Raw genomic sequence first — 19,378 nt, 5'->3', positions numbered from 1 at the left:
GATTACATTTGTATAATATGGACATATATTTTCACATCTCTTGGTAGATAGCTGAAAATGGAATAGATGAGACATAGGATGACTCCATGTTTAATCTTTTGAGGAAATGCCAAATTGTTTTCTAAAGTAGCTACAGCATTTTACATTCCCAACTGCAATTTAAGAAGATTGCAGTTTCTTCACATCCTTGTCAACACTTGTTATTGTCTTTTTAGTTAAAAAAATTAATCTTTGTAATCATTGTAGTATGAAGTGATATCTCATTTGGTTTTGTTTGTTTTTGTTTTGAAACGGAGTCTTGCTCTGTTGCTCAGGCTAGAGTGCAGTGGCATGATCTCAGCTAAATGCAGCCTCAACCTCTTGGGCTCAAGTGATGCTTCTACCTCAGCCTCCTGAGTAGCTGGGACTCCAGGTGTGTGCCATCACACCTGGCTAATTTTTGTATTTTTTGTAGAGATAGGGTTTCGCCATGTTGCTCAGGCTGGATCTTATTTATTCTTTCTGTGCCACCTTGGGGTTCTGAGTGTTTCTTCATTCTCTGGCTGAGAAGGCTGGAAACTCTTTCCAGCAAAATCTGGGCCTTGTTGGCAGGCGCTTTCATGGCTCACCTCCATGTGCTAGGGGGCTGGCTATTTTTCATTAATTGCTTGTTCTTTTGGTGTCATATCTAAAAAAGCTTTGCATGACCTAAGGGTTCTTCTATGAGTTGTATAATTGCAGCTCTTGCATTTTGTTCTTAGATCCACTTTGTCTGAATTTTTATTTCTGATGTGATGAAGTTGTGCAACTTAATTACTTTGCATATGGCAATCTAGTCATCCCAGCAACATTTGTTGAAAATACTATTCTTTCCCCCATTGAATGGTCTGTGTACCCTTGTTGAAAATCAGTTGAGCATAAATTGATTCATATAAATATTTAGTTCTGGTCTTGCAATCCTATTCCAGTGATTCATAGATGTACTTTTATTTTTATGCTAGTCCTGATAGTCTTGGTTACTTTAGTTTTGTAATAATGTCCATATAAATTTTAGAATTGGCTTCTCAATTTTTGTCAATAAGTCCATTGGGATTTTGATAAAAGTTGTATCATACCTATAGATTAATTTGGAAAATATTGCCATACCAACCACAAATCAATCCATAAACAAGGATATCTTTCCATTTCAACATTTCTTTAACTTCTTTCAACAATATTTTTTCTTATTTCAACAATCTTTTTCAGAATATAAATTTTTGCACCTTATGTTAAAATTAATTCCTAAATATTTTTTTCTCTTTGATGCTATTGTAAATGGGATTATTTTTCATTTCATTTTCAGTTTAATCATTGCTAGTGTGTGGAAACACAATCCATTATTGTATTATTATTGTACACATTTTAAAATAATATATAGTTAATTAGGAGGGCAATGATTGATTATTAAATCTACTTATCATCACATGTATCTTGAAAGGACTGAAATGTTGCATTTTCTCTGCAGATATCACACTACAGAAAGAAAGTCAGGAAGGAATTCCACTCCAAACCCAGAGTCAGGAACCTCTGAAACCTCAGGAAAATATATCACGACCGATCCACCATCCTTTAGTTTTAAAAACTAATTTTGAGGAAGAAGAGGAAGTAGATGAACAAAATGGTTAGTAGACCTCTTTTCAGGTTTACAATGCACATTCAAAAACCTAACAACATTTTCTACATATGTATTTTACTTTAAAGGTTTATGATGTAATATATAAGGCAGATTTTGCTGAGAAAATAATTATAATTGTATTAAACAAATTTAATTAATTATGTTCTAAGTCTAACATATTTATGATCTTTTGGATTGGAAAGTTTTTGTTGTATGATGGCTGGGAGACAGATATGATGCTTAAGTATATATTGGCGCTTCATATACACCATGGAATATTATGCAGCCATAAAAAAGGATGAGTTCGTGTCCTTTGCAGGGACATTGATGAAACTGGAAACCATCATTCTCAGCAAACTAACACAGGAATGGAAAACCAAACACTACATGTTCTCACTCGTAGGTGGGAGTTGAACAATGAGAACACATGGACACGAGGAGGGGAACATCACACACCAGGGCCTGTCCGAGAGTGGGGGGCCAGGGGAGGGATAACATTAGGAGAGATACCTATTGTAGAGGGTTGATGGGTGCAGCAAACCACCATGGCACATATATACCTATGTAACAAACCTGCATGTTCTGCACATGTATCCCAGAACTTAAAGTATAAAATATATATCTATATAAATGTATATATATATTTATATATCTATAGGTGCTTATAGAGATACTAATAAGCTCTCTTTTATATATAACTGTTTCTAAAACATTGATGCACATGTGTATCTGTTTATCTACATATGTGTTAATAATATATCAGTTTCACATTTAATCCTTTGAAGTTATAGAGATCTATGTAGTAGTTTACAATCTATAAATCACTGTTATCTGCATTATTCTAAGTCATCCTCACAAGAGTATGAACAGGCTTAAGACCCATGTCTTTGGATTTTAGTGATCCTTTGCCTCCCGTAGCAACCCAGCATAGTGGTGCCAGAAAGTGTGTATATATAAGATAAGCATGAAGAAAAACTCTCAATCTGTCTTTGTGTTGGAATATGCCCTTCTATGGACTACAGGCCACCATAGTTTCTGTTCTTAGGAATAGACAGAGCTATTTATTACTGTTGCTGTGCGCTGAAGCTCCATGTCTTTCATGCCTACATCAACCTCGAAATAAACATACACTATCTCAACATGGAGTCTAGACATTCAGTGTCCCATTTCCAAGTGCATAATACATAGCCCTTTGTTTTCTCTTGACATTGTTTTCAATACTTAAAATGTAGTAATTTGAAATATTTACTAGTATGGAAAATTGTTGATTTTAAAAATATAAAAAAGTAATCTATCCATGAGAACAGTATTTGGGATTTTCCTTTCTGGTTTATAAATTTTCAGATTATTTGGCTTTGGGACAATTTAATTTAAAAAATATATATCCTATAGATGCTTCTAGTTTATGGACAAAGACCCCTGAAGAAATTGAAGAAAAAAGAGCAATAAAGGAGATGTGTTATAAATCTGGTAAGAAATCAAATATTTTTGTATTTTCTAATACTTGATGTGATAAATATACTAATAATTACTTTTCTTATGGTTGATTAGGGGAATACTACAGATTTCATACTCCTCCAGATATTTTATCATCAAAAAGCATGGCACCTACAGCAGAAAAAGAGTTAGAAAAGCCTTTGGAAAATGGCAGTGAATTGCAAGAAGGTAAGAAATGAAAAGGCAATTTTCGTAGTGATATATAAGAGATACTTAGTGTGATAGACTAAATTATTTAGTATGATGTACGGAAGAATAAAGTGATAATACATTATAACTGAGAGCTAGAAGAAGGTGTTTGTATTGAATGACCCAAAGCTGCTATTAATGGGATTATGTTATTCTAGAGAGGGGACAGAATGAATAGACTTCATTAACACATAATGACACTACACACTCCATGGGATAATCCTGTAAATAATTTGCTTTTACCATTTTATTTGTCTTTGAAAAAAATCCCCCTGTGAAAGAGGTCTAGATTTTTCTTTCTGAATAGAAAAGTAAGCCTGGCCCAAGAAGAACGAAAGAGAGATCACAGAATGACGCTAGTGGCGGAACAGAGATTATTTTGTCATTGAATGAGAGTCTTCTGTGGACCAGGCTATTTCAGGGGCCATGCTGGAGGACAAATAGAAGGCTTTGCGTTTTATGGTGCTTACCTTTGGAGAACCTGATTTACTGCGGTGAACATCTGCAGTATGTACAAGTGTTTGTAGCGAACTATTCAAACATTAGGCGGTAGGTGGCAGCAAGACATCATCAGATGGAGAAGAGTCCGCAAGACTTGGGGGCCATATAGGGAAGGACAGATTGCAGGCCCTCACTACTTAGAGGAGAAAAAAACAAAAGGAAACAAAAACAAAAGAAGAAAACAAGTTAACAATGAACATTAAAAATGGCAGATTATAAAGACAATTATATGTACTTTTGCTTTATATTATGCTTTTAAAGGCTTTTTATTTTAAAATAGTTTCAGTTAATTCCTACATACCCTTCACCTAGATTTCCTTCAAACGTTAGCATTTTACCACATTTGAATTGTCAGTCTCTCTAAATACACACATTGTTATAATCTTCTGACCTGTTTGAGAGAATAAGTTACAGACATGATAGCTCTTTGCTTTTACATAACTCTAATATAAATACAAAAATCAGAAAATGACCACTGATACAATATCATTTGCAACTTTCTTTTCCCACAAATTTTATCAATTATGCCATTAATGTCTTTTATAGTAAAATACATTTTTTCCCCTGGTCTAGCTAGGATCCAATCCAGAATCACACATTGCATTAGGTTATTATGTCTCTTCTATTCTGCTTTTAATAGTTTATTTTAGAAAAAAATTATCCAGAAATGCATGAGGAAAGCTGAGAGTATTATTTAATTATCAGTGTAATCAGCATTTTGTAGTCAATAGTGACTCTAATACTTTTTATCTGATTGTTCATGGTGAACACATAAAATCAAAAGCAATATTACACAATTTCTTATATGAGAAACATATCAAACTAAATATATTATGTATATACAACAGTGTTAGATTGCTTACGATTTTTAAATTGCCATTGAATAAATAATCCAAATAGGAGACTGTACTTGCTTACTTCTTTATTGACACAGAATTTAAAACTCATGTATTTATGAATTTATTGTTTATCAGATCACTGTGCAAACAATACTTGCATTAACTTTAAAGCTTTTTTTACTTTCATCATGAATTCTATCATAAATTTCTTATTTAAGCATCTACCAATTACTGGGGTGACTTTTTTCTTATTTCTAGGAGATAGTCTTACAGTTCCGACAAAACTTAGCCAATATGAAAGGCAAGGTGAAATAAAAACATCATTGCACGGGAAACCAAAGACTGACATTGCTGCTTTTGAAAATGGAGGTGAGTTAATTTATTACTGATTGACTCTGAATATATCACCACCTAATAAGTGAGTCTGAATTTTATCTTTTACAACTAATTTTCTTTTTTTGTCTATGTCATGTTTAACACAAGGAGTTGGAGGTATATCACAAAATCAGTTGCTTTCAGAGACCAAAATCTCTGCCAAATACCTTGTACAAATTTGTGTTGAGTATGTAAGACATTCCATTTTACATATTTTAATGAGAAACCTGTGTGTGTGTGTGTGTGTGTGTGTGTGTGTGTGTGTAGGCTTAACTCCAGACTATAATGAATTCAGGTGTTATGTATGTGCTGTAATATATTATAACAGAGCTATAAATGAAGGAGGCACTTAATACATCATTTGATTGAGTCTACTTTTTAAAAATTAATTAACTAATTAATTAATTAATTTATGAGAAGTCTCACTCTGTCGCCTAGGCTGGAGTGCAGTGGTGCTGTCTCGACTCACTGCAACCTCTGTCTCCCAGGTTTAAGTGATTCTCCTGCCTCAACCTCCTAAGTAGCTGGCACTACAGGTGCATGCCACCACCCCCGGCTAATTTTTGTATTTTTAGTAGAGGCGGGGTTTCATCATGTTGGTCAGGCTGGTCTCATACTCCTGACCTCAAGTGATTCGCCTGCCTTGGCCTCCCAAAGTGCTGGGATTACAGGTGTGAGCCACCGATTCCAGTGGACTTAAAGTCTACTTTAAAGGAGCCATATTGAAATATGTATCATTTGTCAACACATTCTAACTGTGTATTATAGTTTAAATATATTGGAACTGCTTTTTAGCATAAACAGGTTGGAAAATCTGTCTTTTGGACTGAAAATTCCAAGCGTTTGTTTTGAAAATATATAGAGACTTTGTGGGGAGGTTCAAAGGTGTGGCTGGTAGGAAGAATGTGTGTGAGGAGTAGGAAGGAGGTTGAGAGCAGGTATCAATAAGTACCAGTATCTCTTAGGCGTATTGGTGATACTTTCTGCTGTCCTGGTGTCAGCCATTTTCTTCTGTGTGCGCCCCCACCTTTTTTTTTATTTTGGTGCTAAAGTAATATGATTATTTCTTCTCCTTTCTTATGTCTGCAGCAGTTTTAGTCTAGCTGTTTTAGTCTAACTGTCTTTGTTTGGTTGCCTTGAAGCAATAAGTTTTAGCTACAAATTAGAAACACTGGCAGTTTCTCCCAACAGAGTTCACGCTGTCTATATAATCTATATAAGTGGGATCCACTTAACCTGAGCAGTTCTAATTAAACAGTTTGTTGAAATGTCATTAAATCAGATTGCCTTTTTGGTTAATAAAAGGTTATTTTCAACCATTGATAAACTAATGGTTTCAAATTAAAATAAACTTTCCTTCACGTTGTAACATTAATAATTTATTTCCTACTTTGTTGGGAGTTAGAAAATGTGAGAATGTCATTATACTGTCATTAGTCTATCTAATATTAATAATATTGTTAGAGTAATGAACTAGTTGAAAAGCCATAGCAAAACAATATTTAAAAAATTCTATTATCTGGCGTATTAAATTCTGGTATAGTCAGGCTTGTTGATTTTCCAGGCATCATAATGTTCTCTGTGTCACTGGATAAAAGAATCTTCTGGGTATATGTGTATGATAGATATCTCTAAACAAATTTCGGCGGCCTGTATTCACAAGACATCTTTGAAATGAAGATGATCAAAACTGAAATTATAATTAATGAGTTAGTATTCATTTCAAGAAAAATACTTGAGGCATTGTCTTGTCTTAATATTATTTTAATGTGTTATTGCACTTTAATAAAGTTCAAAGATCTGAAATGAATAGCTTGTTAAAATTTTACTTGTGTATGTATCAATATAACCATATTTATGGTACTCCAGATGGCTCCTTCTCTACAAGTCAATAGTCTTCTCCCAAGGGTAATCACTACTCTGATCGCTATTACTATAGGCTAATTTTGCATTTTTTGATCTTTATATAAGTGGAAATATACAGTTTGAACTCTTTTAATTTGGATTCTTTTACTTAATGCTCTTTGTATTAGACTGATCCATGCCGTTGATTGTAGCAGTAAATATCTTTTTTTTTTTTTTACTTTGCCCTAAATATCTATACATAGATAGATATATACCACATATATACACACATATCTACATATAAGACACATACTGTTAGGTGTACGTATATATATAAAAACACACATGGGCATTTCTCTCTCTATGTATATAGTATATGTACACACACATTTGATACACACACAAACACACGCACAATTGATTCTTGTTATTCCTGGTAGCTATGTTCTATAAAGTTGACATGAACACTGAATTAGCAAACACTGAACCATTGCTCCTTGGGGAGATATGTACACACACACATATACATACATCTCACACAGATTATAATCTTAAATCGTAGAAATTACTCATCCTGGTATATTCTGTTTTCCTTATTTTACAAAAGAGAAAACAAAAGTCAGAAGTCTTAAGTGACTGTCTTGAGGTTGCCCCACCAACAAGCCTCAGAACTGGGATTCAAACCCCTTCTACCTCTCCCCAGAGCCAGAACTTCTTCCACTGTACTGCGCTGCCCCCTCCGGTCTCCAGCCATTCTCTGGTCATCTCTGTACGAACTGAAATGAGAATACTGAGCATTGCCATTGCTAGACCTCAGCTAGGAATGTGTGGGTCCAGCAACTCAAAATTTCCACCACTCTGCATACGTTTGCAAACAAACAAACAAACAAACATAAAAACAATGCATGAAAGGACCATGAGTATTGATATTGGTATTTGACGGACAGTATTTCCAGTTTGGGACTATTATTAACTTTCTGGAACATGTCTTCTAAAGGTCATATGCACACCTTTTCTTTGAGATTAGCTCGCTCTGTATCCTTACCCACAGTTAATGTTTTCAGTCCTTTAACTTTAGCCTTTCTGGTGGGTGGCTAGTGGTACATCGTTGTAGTTTCAATTTGTATTTCCCTGATGACTCATAATGTTGAGCACCTTTTCATAAATTTCTTGGCCATGTTGACTTTCTCCTTTGTCTGGTGCATTTTTAAGTCTCTAGCCCATTTTAAATGTTTTATTTTTTTTTCTTATTGATTTCTATAGATAAATCTGGATACTTTCTGACAACCTACTGTCCTGTTCACTAATTCTCTTCTTCTCTGCTCTTTAATCCATATTTTAAATTCTAAATTTCTATTTGACCTTCTTATTGATTTTCTACTTAGATTCTCCATCAGTTCTCTATTTTGATAACGTTCCTGTTATTTTTTGCAACTTCCTGTTTGATTACGTTTGGGTATCTTTCATTTTCCTCAGGTTTTTGCTCAATTGTTCTGTCTCACTGTGCCTTCTAATATTGTATTTGATGCTGAACAATATGGATAAAAATTACATAGTGTATGAATGATGCTATTTCTCCACAGAGAAACTTTTCTTCTGGCAGGAAGCTAGATTATCAGCAGGCCACCTTCATTCTGTGAAGGACTAGTTTTGGGCTTTATTAGGGATGATGTGGTAGATGATACATTATTTTTCCTTTTTTTGAAGGTATAGTCCTTATTCCTAGGATAAGACCCTTACCCCTAAAACATTGCTTTACTGGGTTATCAACTGAGACATGGGATGTTCACCAAGATACCTCTACTCTGGCAAGGCTTGAATGGAAAATTTTACCTCCCAAGCAGCATGTAGATGCTGAAATCTCTGAGCAGTTTTTAGCCTCCCAGATGCTGTATTTGTTTATTTCCTAGGATTCTACTCTGTACTTGAAAAGTGTGGGACTCAGATAACAATTTAAAGGGAGTTTTATGCCTATTTCAGAGGAACTTCTTTGTTGTTCTTCCTTTTTCATTCCCCCCTCAATTTCAAGTCAATTAGACAGTCCCAGACTTTTCGGCTCTTTCTTTTTCACCTCCTTGGTGTCACTTTCTGCTTGTTATTTCCTTATATGATGAATTAGATATGCTTTCAGAGAAAAATCTGTAGTGAGTGTGGAGTGTAACTCTTTCAGGGAAAAAACCAGGGTGAATGTGAACATATAATTGACTTTGTGTCCCTCCATTGCTCTCAGGCATTGCAGTCATATGCATTGGGTGGTTTTCCATTCAGTTTGTTTTGGTATTTTATAATTGTTTTTAGGATGAAAGTTATTCCGATAAAAGCCATTTTGGTCATGGCAGAAACCAAAAATCTTTTTGACATTTTTATCACTGGTTTTGTGTAAACTCCTTGAGGCCAGGAACTGCATATAATCAATCACTATAGATAAATCTCTGTAGTAGAATGCCTGGCACATTATGTGCACTCAGCAAATACTTGTAGAAGAAAGGGTGATATGTTTAAATGCGTTGAATAACTGGGTGAAGGTAGACATGTTTATATGATTTACAGTTAACTGGAGGTTAATTTGTTGGAACAATGAGCCAAATCTTGCAGGATAACTTCAAGCAATGATAAACATACATTCTTATATTTAGGTACAAAACATTAAATAGTGGCTTTTCTTTAAGTTGGGAAAAACCCAATATGATGGAATTTTTGAGGGGAAAATAGAGTGAGTTTTTATGGCCACAATGCTTTACAATTTAGGAATGTGTTTTCACTACCAAATAGTCACAGTAAAGTCACATGGGATTGTTAGAAGCAGTATAGAAAGAAAGATAGTTAAATGTTTTTTAAAGTACTCAGTAAAGGGTCTGATTCCTAGAAAATGACTCCATGAATGGCAAGTATTATTTTACTAGTTCTGCTGATTTCTCCACAGCTTGGTTCACATTTGGGTGTCATTTTAAAATAAAGTTATTTGAAACAAATATTTTATATTAAGAAAAGGTAACTTGTATGGTGAAGAATTTTGGAATTTTGTATGTAAAATTAAAGCAACTATGACTATTTATCCTGGAAAATAGAAGTCCTTGGGGAAATATGGAAACTGCTTTAATATATCTGAAGATGTTACATGGAAGATAAATTACATTTACTCTGAGTATCTCTCAAAGTACTCAGATTAAAGATTTGGGACTAAAGATTATTATACGTTAAGGAATATTTTGTTGACTGAATTTTCTTTCAATTATCTATATGTAAGTTTACATACTGTGTATTCATATACATATATATTAATACTCATGTATTAATCTAAGCATATAAATGTATGGAGATGGATATGGTATCACTGAGAAGTGTCCAAAGAAAGGTGGACAAAAGGGGTATTGTAGAAAATGTTCCTGTATTGAAAGCTAGTTTGTATCACTTTCTGCCATTGTTGCCACTGACAGTAAGGTTTTGTCATAGGAGGTGACTGTTATGTTCCACAGAGGGTCATATTTCTTGGAGTCGATGAAAGTGAAGCTTTAACTGGAGAGAAAGAAATCACCATATCAAAATGTTCAAATACTAAAGGTAATGAATTATTATATAATTTTGATACATTTGTAATTTGTCTAGACAAGTTAAAGATAAGCTTGCTTGTTATAAAAACCAATATAAGAGGAATGATAATACATCGAAATATACACTGAATAGGAGTCAAGAGCTCTAAGGTTCCAGTCCTGGCTCTGTCCCTAATTGTATGACCGTGACAATTTATCTTTTTTTAGTTTTCTTATCAGAAAAATAGCCTGTTGGACTGTATAATTTCTAATATTGCTAGTTCTAAAGTTACTGGCTCTCTTAAATGGCAACACCAAGTCCTTTAATTTATAATATCAGTATAAATGAATTTTGTTAGAAAACATTGTTTGTGAACATTGTGAAGAGTTTAATCTCAAAAAGACTTCTGTATTTTATAATTATTGCTAACACTAGTCTGTGAATAATCAAGAGATATGATAAAATACATCCTCTATAATTTTACATTGCCCTTAACTGTACTTAGAATCCACCAGCTGGTATCTCTCTGCTGAGTGCCTCTCAGTCACAGACTAAAAGCACAGCTGTCCTGTAATTAGGGGGCTTCACATACTCTCAATCAAAATGTAAACCCATTTTATCTACCATCTCTACCATTAAATATTCTCAAGTATAGGAAAGGTTGCCTGTGATCAAATTATTTTTGTGGAAAATTGTAAATCTTTCTCTCATTTTCTCACTCAGAGATGGGAAGGTTTTCCCTAGTTCATCAAAGAAACTCTGAAAGCTATACTAATATGGTAGCCACCAGCTATGTATGACTCTTTAAATTTAAGTTAAAGCTGAATAAAATACAAAATTCAACTTTTCATTGGCACTAGCCACATTCCATGTGCTCAATAGTCACAGGAGGCTAGTGGCTGCCATATTGAGCAGCACAGATTTAGAACATTTTCATAATTGTGGAAAGCCCTACTAAGGAGTCTTGCTCCAAAGCATATAGGAAGTTAAAGTTGTTACATTTAAAATATTTTCATAACCCCAATTTGAATGGGACCATTCAATGTAAAAACGTAAAACCTTTTAAATCTTTTGTATGGAGATATTGAAAATACTGCCACGAGTTTTTATTTACATATTGAAAATGATGGCTATAGATTCAGAGTTTTGTTTTGTTACTGATGACATTTTGAAATCCATGTGGCAACTAGGGAATGTTAATGATGCTTTTCTCACAATTCATAAATATATACATTATTTTAAAGAGGTGTTCCCATCATGTAATGTTTGAATAATGAAATGCCAACTGAAATGCTTTTTTAAAACTAATATTGACATTTTATTTTCTTAATTTGCTTTAAAAGATAACAAGGACAGTCCTCATCCAAAGCGTTCCCTAACTACCCGACTAGTACCTACAACGCATGTATTAAATGCTACTGAGAATATCAGTATGAAGTGCAGAGAGGACCCCTCTTCAAGTGAGACATTAGCTCTATCACTTTTTGGCCTTAGATATATTTGTCTTACCATGGATTTGTTTTGCTTATTTAAAATAGAATTTTAAAAAAGAAAGAAAAAAGGTTTGAAAATCATTCAGAACTAAGAATTAAAGACAATATCCTCTACTAACTAACTCTGACAATGAACTGTGATGTAGGTCCTAGTAAATTATATGCTCTCCCACTAGCTTAATTTTGGTATTAAAATTAATAATACACTACCTTTTTGGAAGATTCACTAGCATAACATTTTAAATTGCACCCATAGTGGAATAATACACTGGCAGCTTTTTATTATGTTTTGGATTAGTGTTTATTAGTTTGGCTTCTCCTTGACATTCAGTTCAGTGAGCTATTTCTCTTGATACAGTTAAGACTTGTGAATCTTCCTGATCCGTTCCCTTCTTCCGTCTGTTCCTTATTTTACTTATTGAACCCTTATAATATTCTTGGATCGCAGCCTGGCACTGATGGGAATACTTGTGATTTGCCCTCAAGAAGCCCAGTTTAGTGGCACTTGTTAAAAATATGGATTCCAAATCCTTGCACTGGGAGCTTGGGGGTGGATTGGGACATGATGTTTGAGGAGGAGACAGTGAATCAGAGCTTTATTGAGGGCTTAAAGCTTAAGTTGAGGGTTAGGGCACAGAAAGATTAATTAACTTACTGTAGAGAGCTAGTGTAATCTACACTGTACACTTGATGTTCAGTTTCTATGTGCAGCGGTCACTTGTGAATTTTCAGGAGCTCTGCACGGTGAAGTAACAGAATGCCCCCTCTACAAAATTGTTTTAAGATTATCTGGAGATATGTACTATGGAAATTCCTGAAAAATTGAGAACACATATAAAATTTTTGATGGAAAAATATACAAATAAAAAGTGAAAAATGTAATATTCTTAGAACTTACAAATTCTGATTGCTCAATCTTGACCAAACTATCTGTACACTCAACTTAAGAACTTAAAAGAATAAGGTAAAATTCACGGAAAGTATTTTATGTTAATTCAACTTCTTAAGAAGTAGTAGTTTTGGCTAAAAAAGTACAAAAAGATTCATGTTGAAAATAAGAGTTCTAAAACTACTTAACAATAGTGTTATAGTGAGATTTATAATTATATTTTGAATGCAATTTTATGTTCCTTTAAAAGAATCCACACATTCCTTTGGAGGAAAGTATTTTTCTTTGAGGAAAGCTACTTATTGAAGGTTATTTCATCAATCTATTTCCAACATAGATTTTTTTGGCACTTAAAAATAAATCACCTTTTTTTCTAAGAAGTAAAGTATGAGAATGGTGCATTTATTTTTTCCTCTTGCTTGACATGTGAATGCACAGATATGTAATTATCACCTACAGTAATTTCAGGAATGAAAGCATCTCTTAAAAAACTCTAAAATTTGTATCTTTTCAAGTGAATGATGTCCAGCCAGTGAAGAAGCCTCATTTTAAAGGTGTGAAAAAAAGAAAATGGATTTATGATGAACCAAAGAACTTTCCCGACTCTGGAATGAGGAGAGGTAAGCTGTCCATATATTTGATATTTCTAAACTGTAATTTTAAAACAAATATTCAATAACAGATATCTTCTACCTGAAAAACAAATTACTGTCATGTGACATAAATGTTACTTTAAGGGTCAACTCAACTTCAAGTACTTATAGTGCAATATGTTATTTATGGGTGTGAAACCAGCCTGTTTTATTCCTCACTCCCTCCCACCTTTCTTTACAGCAGTACAGACCCCAAGTCCCCAAAATAAAATGAGTTATCATCGCAACAATAAAAATCGAAATGCTGAGAATGCATCCTATATCCACGTTCAAAGAGATGCTGTCAGGACTGTCGCGTTGAATGCACCTCCCCACAGCAGGCCCATGCATGGATCCTACAATAAAGTCCATGTTAACAAGGAACCCAAACCCAACCTCAGTCCAGGTGAGGTCCTTTGTTGATGTGGTTTACTCTTGTCTGTAGTTTGCATTTCCATGGAATTTCCTGATGGCTTGGCTAATCTTCAGTGCTACCTACTCCGCTCTTGTTTTCCCTGGCCATCACCACCATAGAAACTAGTGAGAGGATTTCTTCCATGTGCAGTCCTGCACATGATTTAAAGGATATGGAAGGAAGCTCATGTTGTGTGCAGATGACTTCAGATCGCACCTCCCTAGAGTTTTTTCCTCCGAGCACTGCACTTCGTTCCTCCTGGAGAGCTTCGTGTCGCTCTGGAAGATTGTTTTTGAATGGTTGACATTTTCTTGTTCCAGTAACTGCATTGTTCAATTATCACTGTCAGGCTAGTGCCTTGACTTTTCTGTAGGCCTTCATGATTATTTTCTGAAAGGGTTAGTTTGGGGGCTAACTGCCATATTTTTGACAACCTCTCATCTCTCTCACCATGGATAGATTGCTTCTAAATCATTTCATCAAATAATAGGCAAAGTCATAGTATATGTCAGGAAGTACAAGACTACAGGGGAGAAGAGAACCAAATGTCTTCATCTCTTTTTCTTCCTGTGTCTCAGATGGATTTTGCTCTTTTGAGGTTGGGTTTCTCTTCTCTAAACTTAACAAAATGCTGCTCAATTCTATATGATTTCATGTTTGCATTTTTCCAAGTTCATGGTTTAGGTAGTGGCGTTCTAAATATTTTGAACTTATGGAAACATAAGACTATATCTTTCTTAGTTTCTTTTACAATTTAAGAAATTTTTTCAAAAGTTTATGGGTACACAGTAGGTGTATATATTTCTTTTACAATTTCAATATACATTTGCATTATTTAAATTATTTTTCTCTTTGCTTTAGAATAGAATGATATATGGATGTCTATTTGTAAATGAGGATATTCTTAGGTGAATCTTGTTTTAAATTTTATTTATTACTATTCTTTTATGTATTGATATTGTTATTATTGTTTTACTGCAAGTGGATGGCTGTGAAGAATACAATGAGTACTAGAAGAGTTGCTAGTGTCTAGGTTTGTGTGAAGGTGCCAGAGTTCATACTCTATATTGCTTTTGCACCATTAGTGCAAATGTCAACACAAGAGAAATGCAAATTATTGGTCTTATGGATCATGCTTTGAGAACACAGCTGCATAGTAATATTTGAAAACACAAATATAACATTGTTAGATAGTAGTAGAAATGTAGATACATCAGAGAAAAAGAAGTATTTAAGGACCAGGTCAGGATATAAATGCTTTGGCTGTCTGGGGCAGTGAGTTCACTATTGCATCATGCCAATTACTGCGACCATGGAAGTCGCTTCATGGAAGGATATGGGACTTGGGCTGTACCTGATAGTTTCACAGTTTTTAAATAAAAGCTCTAATAAACATTAGCAGAATTGATGCAAAACTATGATGAAGTAATGCAGTGAAAGTTTTTATTACATTTAGATATCATACTCTCCTGTAGCTTACCCTTACTTGAAGCATTGAACAAGCAATTAAGAATCTGTAGCCACGTTCACTTATAACTTAAATAGTCTTAATAAACTCACTTGTATCCCTGATGCCTTAGCTTTGAAATGGTAAAATGAATTACTTAGAGAATAGCTGCACCCCTGAGATGTTTATAACTTTGAAACACCCTTGGAATGTGATTTTAAAGGTATAAAATATTTAATTCTGGGTTTTTTTTCCCTCAGACAAATATATATCAACATCATATAATGATTCAGCCTGGCGAAAACGAATTCCTTTTTCAAAAACATATTCAAAAAGTGGAAAGATGTATCCAGGTAACTATTTATAAGTGGTTTTAACATATAATGCAATTCCGAAAATGAATACGTTTTTAAGTGCAAGGAGTATTTTAGAAAACATGAAGATAAATAAAAATTTCAAGATATATATGCACACTTAATTACTTGGAGTTTAGTAGATATCTTGTCTACTAGTAATTTAATTTTACTGTTTTACTGTGTTCTTCTTTGTCTATTTTTCTGTGTTACCCCAAAACGTTTTAATACAGTTCTTTCCCAGGCAACAAACAGTAATTGCAGCAATTATGTAATATGTTAAGATGCATTTTTTGCTGTGCTGCAAAGCAAATATATAAAACTGTATTTCAACACAAGACATTAAAGCTTCGCTATATCTACCATAGCCAGATATTGGCTGGTGCAGGCTGACAGGATATCCAAGATGAAATTTCTCAGCCAGTAGATTCTGAGGGACTGTGGTCTCCTCCTTGTGGAATCCTGTGCTCTGGGAGACTGGGGTTCCTTTGGGACCTCCTCAGGGTAGAGGTTTGTTGTATCCCTGAGCTCAGGTTGTTCTTTTGCTGAACAGCTTGTTGTCTTTTCCCAGACTGTCCTGGGCTGGTTCGGTAGATTTGGAAATCTACAGGGGTTAAAATGCTTTCGATTACTTCTCAGACAACTGAACATTTCAGAAAAAGTTGAAGTTAGGGAACTCCTACTGACTACAACTGTGACTCAAGGCACAGATGTGTGTTATACATTTATATACTGGGGACGACTGTTTTCCATTTTCCCCCGTTCTTTCCCAAATCATACTGTGCTGTGAGAGAACTCTGGTGCAGTGCTATTTAATTGATTATACTTTCTCTTAACTTTGTGTGAATTTTCACATGTGATAGCACTGAATTTGGGGGGTGGGGAAAGAGGTGAAGAGTTGATGAAAATCCTGGGTGAAACTTGAAATTGTTGAGCTCTATAGCCGTTTCTCCTATGGTCCTCTTATGGGTGAGGTGATATTTGGAGTATTAAGGGATGTGCTCCTCCCTTAGCCCTGTCGTAATGACTTCTCCTTTCTTTCAGTAGCCTTCTCCCCTCCCATCCCAGATAAACATGAATTATAGAAGGATTTGGGAAAGGAAGGGTCACTTCAGCACATAGTATTGTACCATCTAGCTGTGTACCATGTGTACTAGATGTGTACCATCTAGTGTACCATGTCTAGCACTAAATGGCTGTATTGCAGTTCCCAGATGCAATCTAGGCAGAAAAGCTTTGAAGAGAAATTTTTCAGTGTTGAACCTGGGTTAGGGGGAAGACAAGCCATGTCTAATATGAGAGGACTGGAGACAGCTTCTTGAGATTTTTCGAGTGCTAAGATTGCGTGGGAGGGCAGTTCACATTCCTGTGGGCCTCAAGTGGGAGAGAGTTCGTGGGAGAGAGGACCAGTGGGTCCAAATGAAGTCTTCGAGCTGGGATTAAAAGGATAAGCACCAGAAAGAGGCTCTTGTTGAGCCATATTGGGGTGGGTTGGTATTTAACTGTAATCTCGACAGCTTGCTTCTGTCAGAGAGCCAAGGAGAAACTGAGCCGGCATCCACTGACCAAATCCTTGTTAATTAAACTATGGTCTGAGGACTAGCTGCAATGGCATCACCTGGGAGCTTTTTTAAAATGTAGAATCTCCATCTCAGACCTGCTGAATAAGAATCTGCATTTTTAGCAACATTCCCAGGTGATTAAGATACACATTAAATTTCAAGAAACCTTAGACTGGGTATCTAGACCACCATCAAAGAAAAATAAGAGCCCAGCACAGGACCCACCCGTGTCAGGACTGTTGCAATTATATTATCTTACTAGCTCTCTGACAGCAACAACCATTCTCTCCTGTTCCACTTCCGGACATTAGGATCAGTAGCAGGCAGGTGGGGTACAGAGAAAACCCTGAGAAAAAAATTTTAAATCTGAATGTGACTGAAATTTAAAAGTGAGATGCCTAATAAATCGCTGAATTGAACTAAATTTACATGCAGAGGAAGAATGAGGACTTAAGAAATTAGATTTTATAATGAAATAGATTGTTTTCTTATTTTCTTTTGATTGGGAAATGCATAACCTGAAAATGTATATCTTTCCCAATTGTTGTCAGCACCAGAATAGGAAGAGAAAGATTAGCTTATGTTTCTTCTTGCACATATTCCTGCAAGGTCACAGAGCAACATTTTCAGCATTTCCCAGTGGACAGATGGACTGCTGGAGGAAAGCAGGCAGAAAACACAAGCTGCCATGAGTCTGCTCCTCTAGGGCACTGGCAGCCAGGGCCACGGAAGTGTAAATGGACAGGAGAAGCCTTTTGGAAAAATGTTATTGGATACTGTGGGGATAATGCAATAATAGAGGAGAATGCACGTGTCTGTGGGAATTAGGGGCAGGAGCTGAAGGTAACTGGAGATGTCAGTCTCATTGGTGACCTTCTCTTGAGGCCACATGTCCTTTGTAATAGGGATATTGCTGGTGTGAAGGAAGGTGCTTGTCTCCATATGATGGAGCCTTCGTTCTGTTCATTCTGCGTGCCCCATAGCACAGCCTTATAGACGGTGTCACTTCCATTCTTTTCCACCCCTCCATCCAAATGCAAAACATAGTAAGCATCAAAAAGAAGTGGACTATTTGAATGGCATTTTAAAAATTTATAAGTTAAAACAGTAAGATTAGTTTTTCTTTGCCTTTAGATTTATGGCAAGTAATTAGCAAAAGAAGAACAAAATATCGGTGCACTAAACAAGAAAATAATTGAAATATTTTGCGTATTTTATTATTAGAGCCAAGAAGAAATGGGAGCAAGTAAACCTGGAGGTTGAGAGAAGAGAAAAATGAGAAAAAAAGTGCCAGACATCATCTGATTTACAATCAAAAATGAAAATTCCAAGAATGAGATACTCAAGTACTCCATGCTACATAGTGGATAGTCAAAGATGATAAAAATGCAAATTCTGAAAATAAGATGCAGGAAGTACATTGTGCTCTTTCAAAACTGATAAAAATGCAAATTACCAACAGCTGCCAGTGTATTTATGTAGGTCTGGAATTCATTCCGTACATTACTCCAAACATTTTAATAAAATTTAAAAGTTTGACAATTAAAATCATTCTTTAATTGTAAACCAAGTTAGATTGCACAGATTGAGAAGGAAAATTGTACCTTTGATTTCTGTTTTGCGATATTCTTTATGGAGGAAATCTCACTTCTTATTTCTTTACCTGGATTTTAAGCTGGGCCCTCAGCAATGATGACATATAAAGTATAAATAAATTGAACGAAGTCCCAGCTTTACAGTTTGGTGATGAATATGTTAGAGGGATTCCAATAGAAATACACTTTAATGCGTGGTAGAACGAGACAACGATTGGTTTATTATTCAGGGCAGTTGTTGAACAATGTTTTAATTGGCAGTTACAAAATCTGTCTGCTGAGGTTTGCTAGATTGAAACCAAAAAATAAACATTTTCCTACCATGAAAATAAAAATTATATGATTATTTTGGAGTAAAGGACAAGCTTAAGAAAACAGTGAATGAATAACATGGTGTTCCAAATGTCTTAGTGATATTTTAAGGTATTAGTAACTCCAGAAGCATAAATATTTACAAGTGAAAGAGAGACATCATTTGAAAACTAATTTTGATTTCTTTTTGCCCTTTTTAGAATTGTAGTTTGAATAGTACTTGTAAATTTAATTTTTAAAATTGTCATCAAAATGAACCACCTGCAGGGA

General features: G+C 34.9%; 1 protein-coding gene across 2 annotated transcripts in view; it reads left to right on the top strand.

Annotated features, from left to right (window-relative positions):
* LOC105528632 (chromosome unknown open reading frame, human C12orf50) overlaps positions 1 to 18,737 on the top strand; it is a 52,455-nt gene extending 33,718 nt beyond the window's left edge. For both annotated transcript variants that reach the window (XM_011965443.1, XM_011965442.1), the window contains exons 4-13: positions 1,484 to 1,639; positions 3,026 to 3,103; positions 3,185 to 3,298; positions 4,918 to 5,028; positions 10,333 to 10,440; positions 11,754 to 11,870; positions 13,308 to 13,412; positions 13,627 to 13,830; positions 15,547 to 15,639; positions 18,426 to 18,737. In XM_011965443.1, the coding sequence (XP_011820833.1) occupies positions 1,484 to 1,639; positions 3,026 to 3,103; positions 3,185 to 3,298; positions 4,918 to 5,028; positions 10,333 to 10,440; positions 11,754 to 11,870; positions 13,308 to 13,412; positions 13,627 to 13,830; positions 15,547 to 15,639; positions 18,426 to 18,451 (1,112 nt within the window). In that variant the 3' untranslated portion in view covers positions 18,452 to 18,737. The remainder of the gene's footprint in view (positions 1 to 1,483; positions 1,640 to 3,025; positions 3,104 to 3,184; positions 3,299 to 4,917; positions 5,029 to 10,332; positions 10,441 to 11,753; positions 11,871 to 13,307; positions 13,413 to 13,626; positions 13,831 to 15,546; positions 15,640 to 18,425) is intronic.
* Positions 18,738 to 19,378: the final 641 nt, after the last annotated feature.

The sequence above is a fragment of the Mandrillus leucophaeus genome, unplaced genomic scaffold, assembly GCF_000951045.1.
Source record: "Mandrillus leucophaeus isolate KB7577 unplaced genomic scaffold, Mleu.le_1.0 Scaffold726, whole genome shotgun sequence".
In the NCBI taxonomy this organism is placed as follows: domain Eukaryota; kingdom Metazoa; phylum Chordata; class Mammalia; order Primates; family Cercopithecidae; genus Mandrillus; species Mandrillus leucophaeus.
Note: the sequence above shows the minus strand (reverse complement) of the source record. Positions and strands in the feature narration are given on the sequence as shown.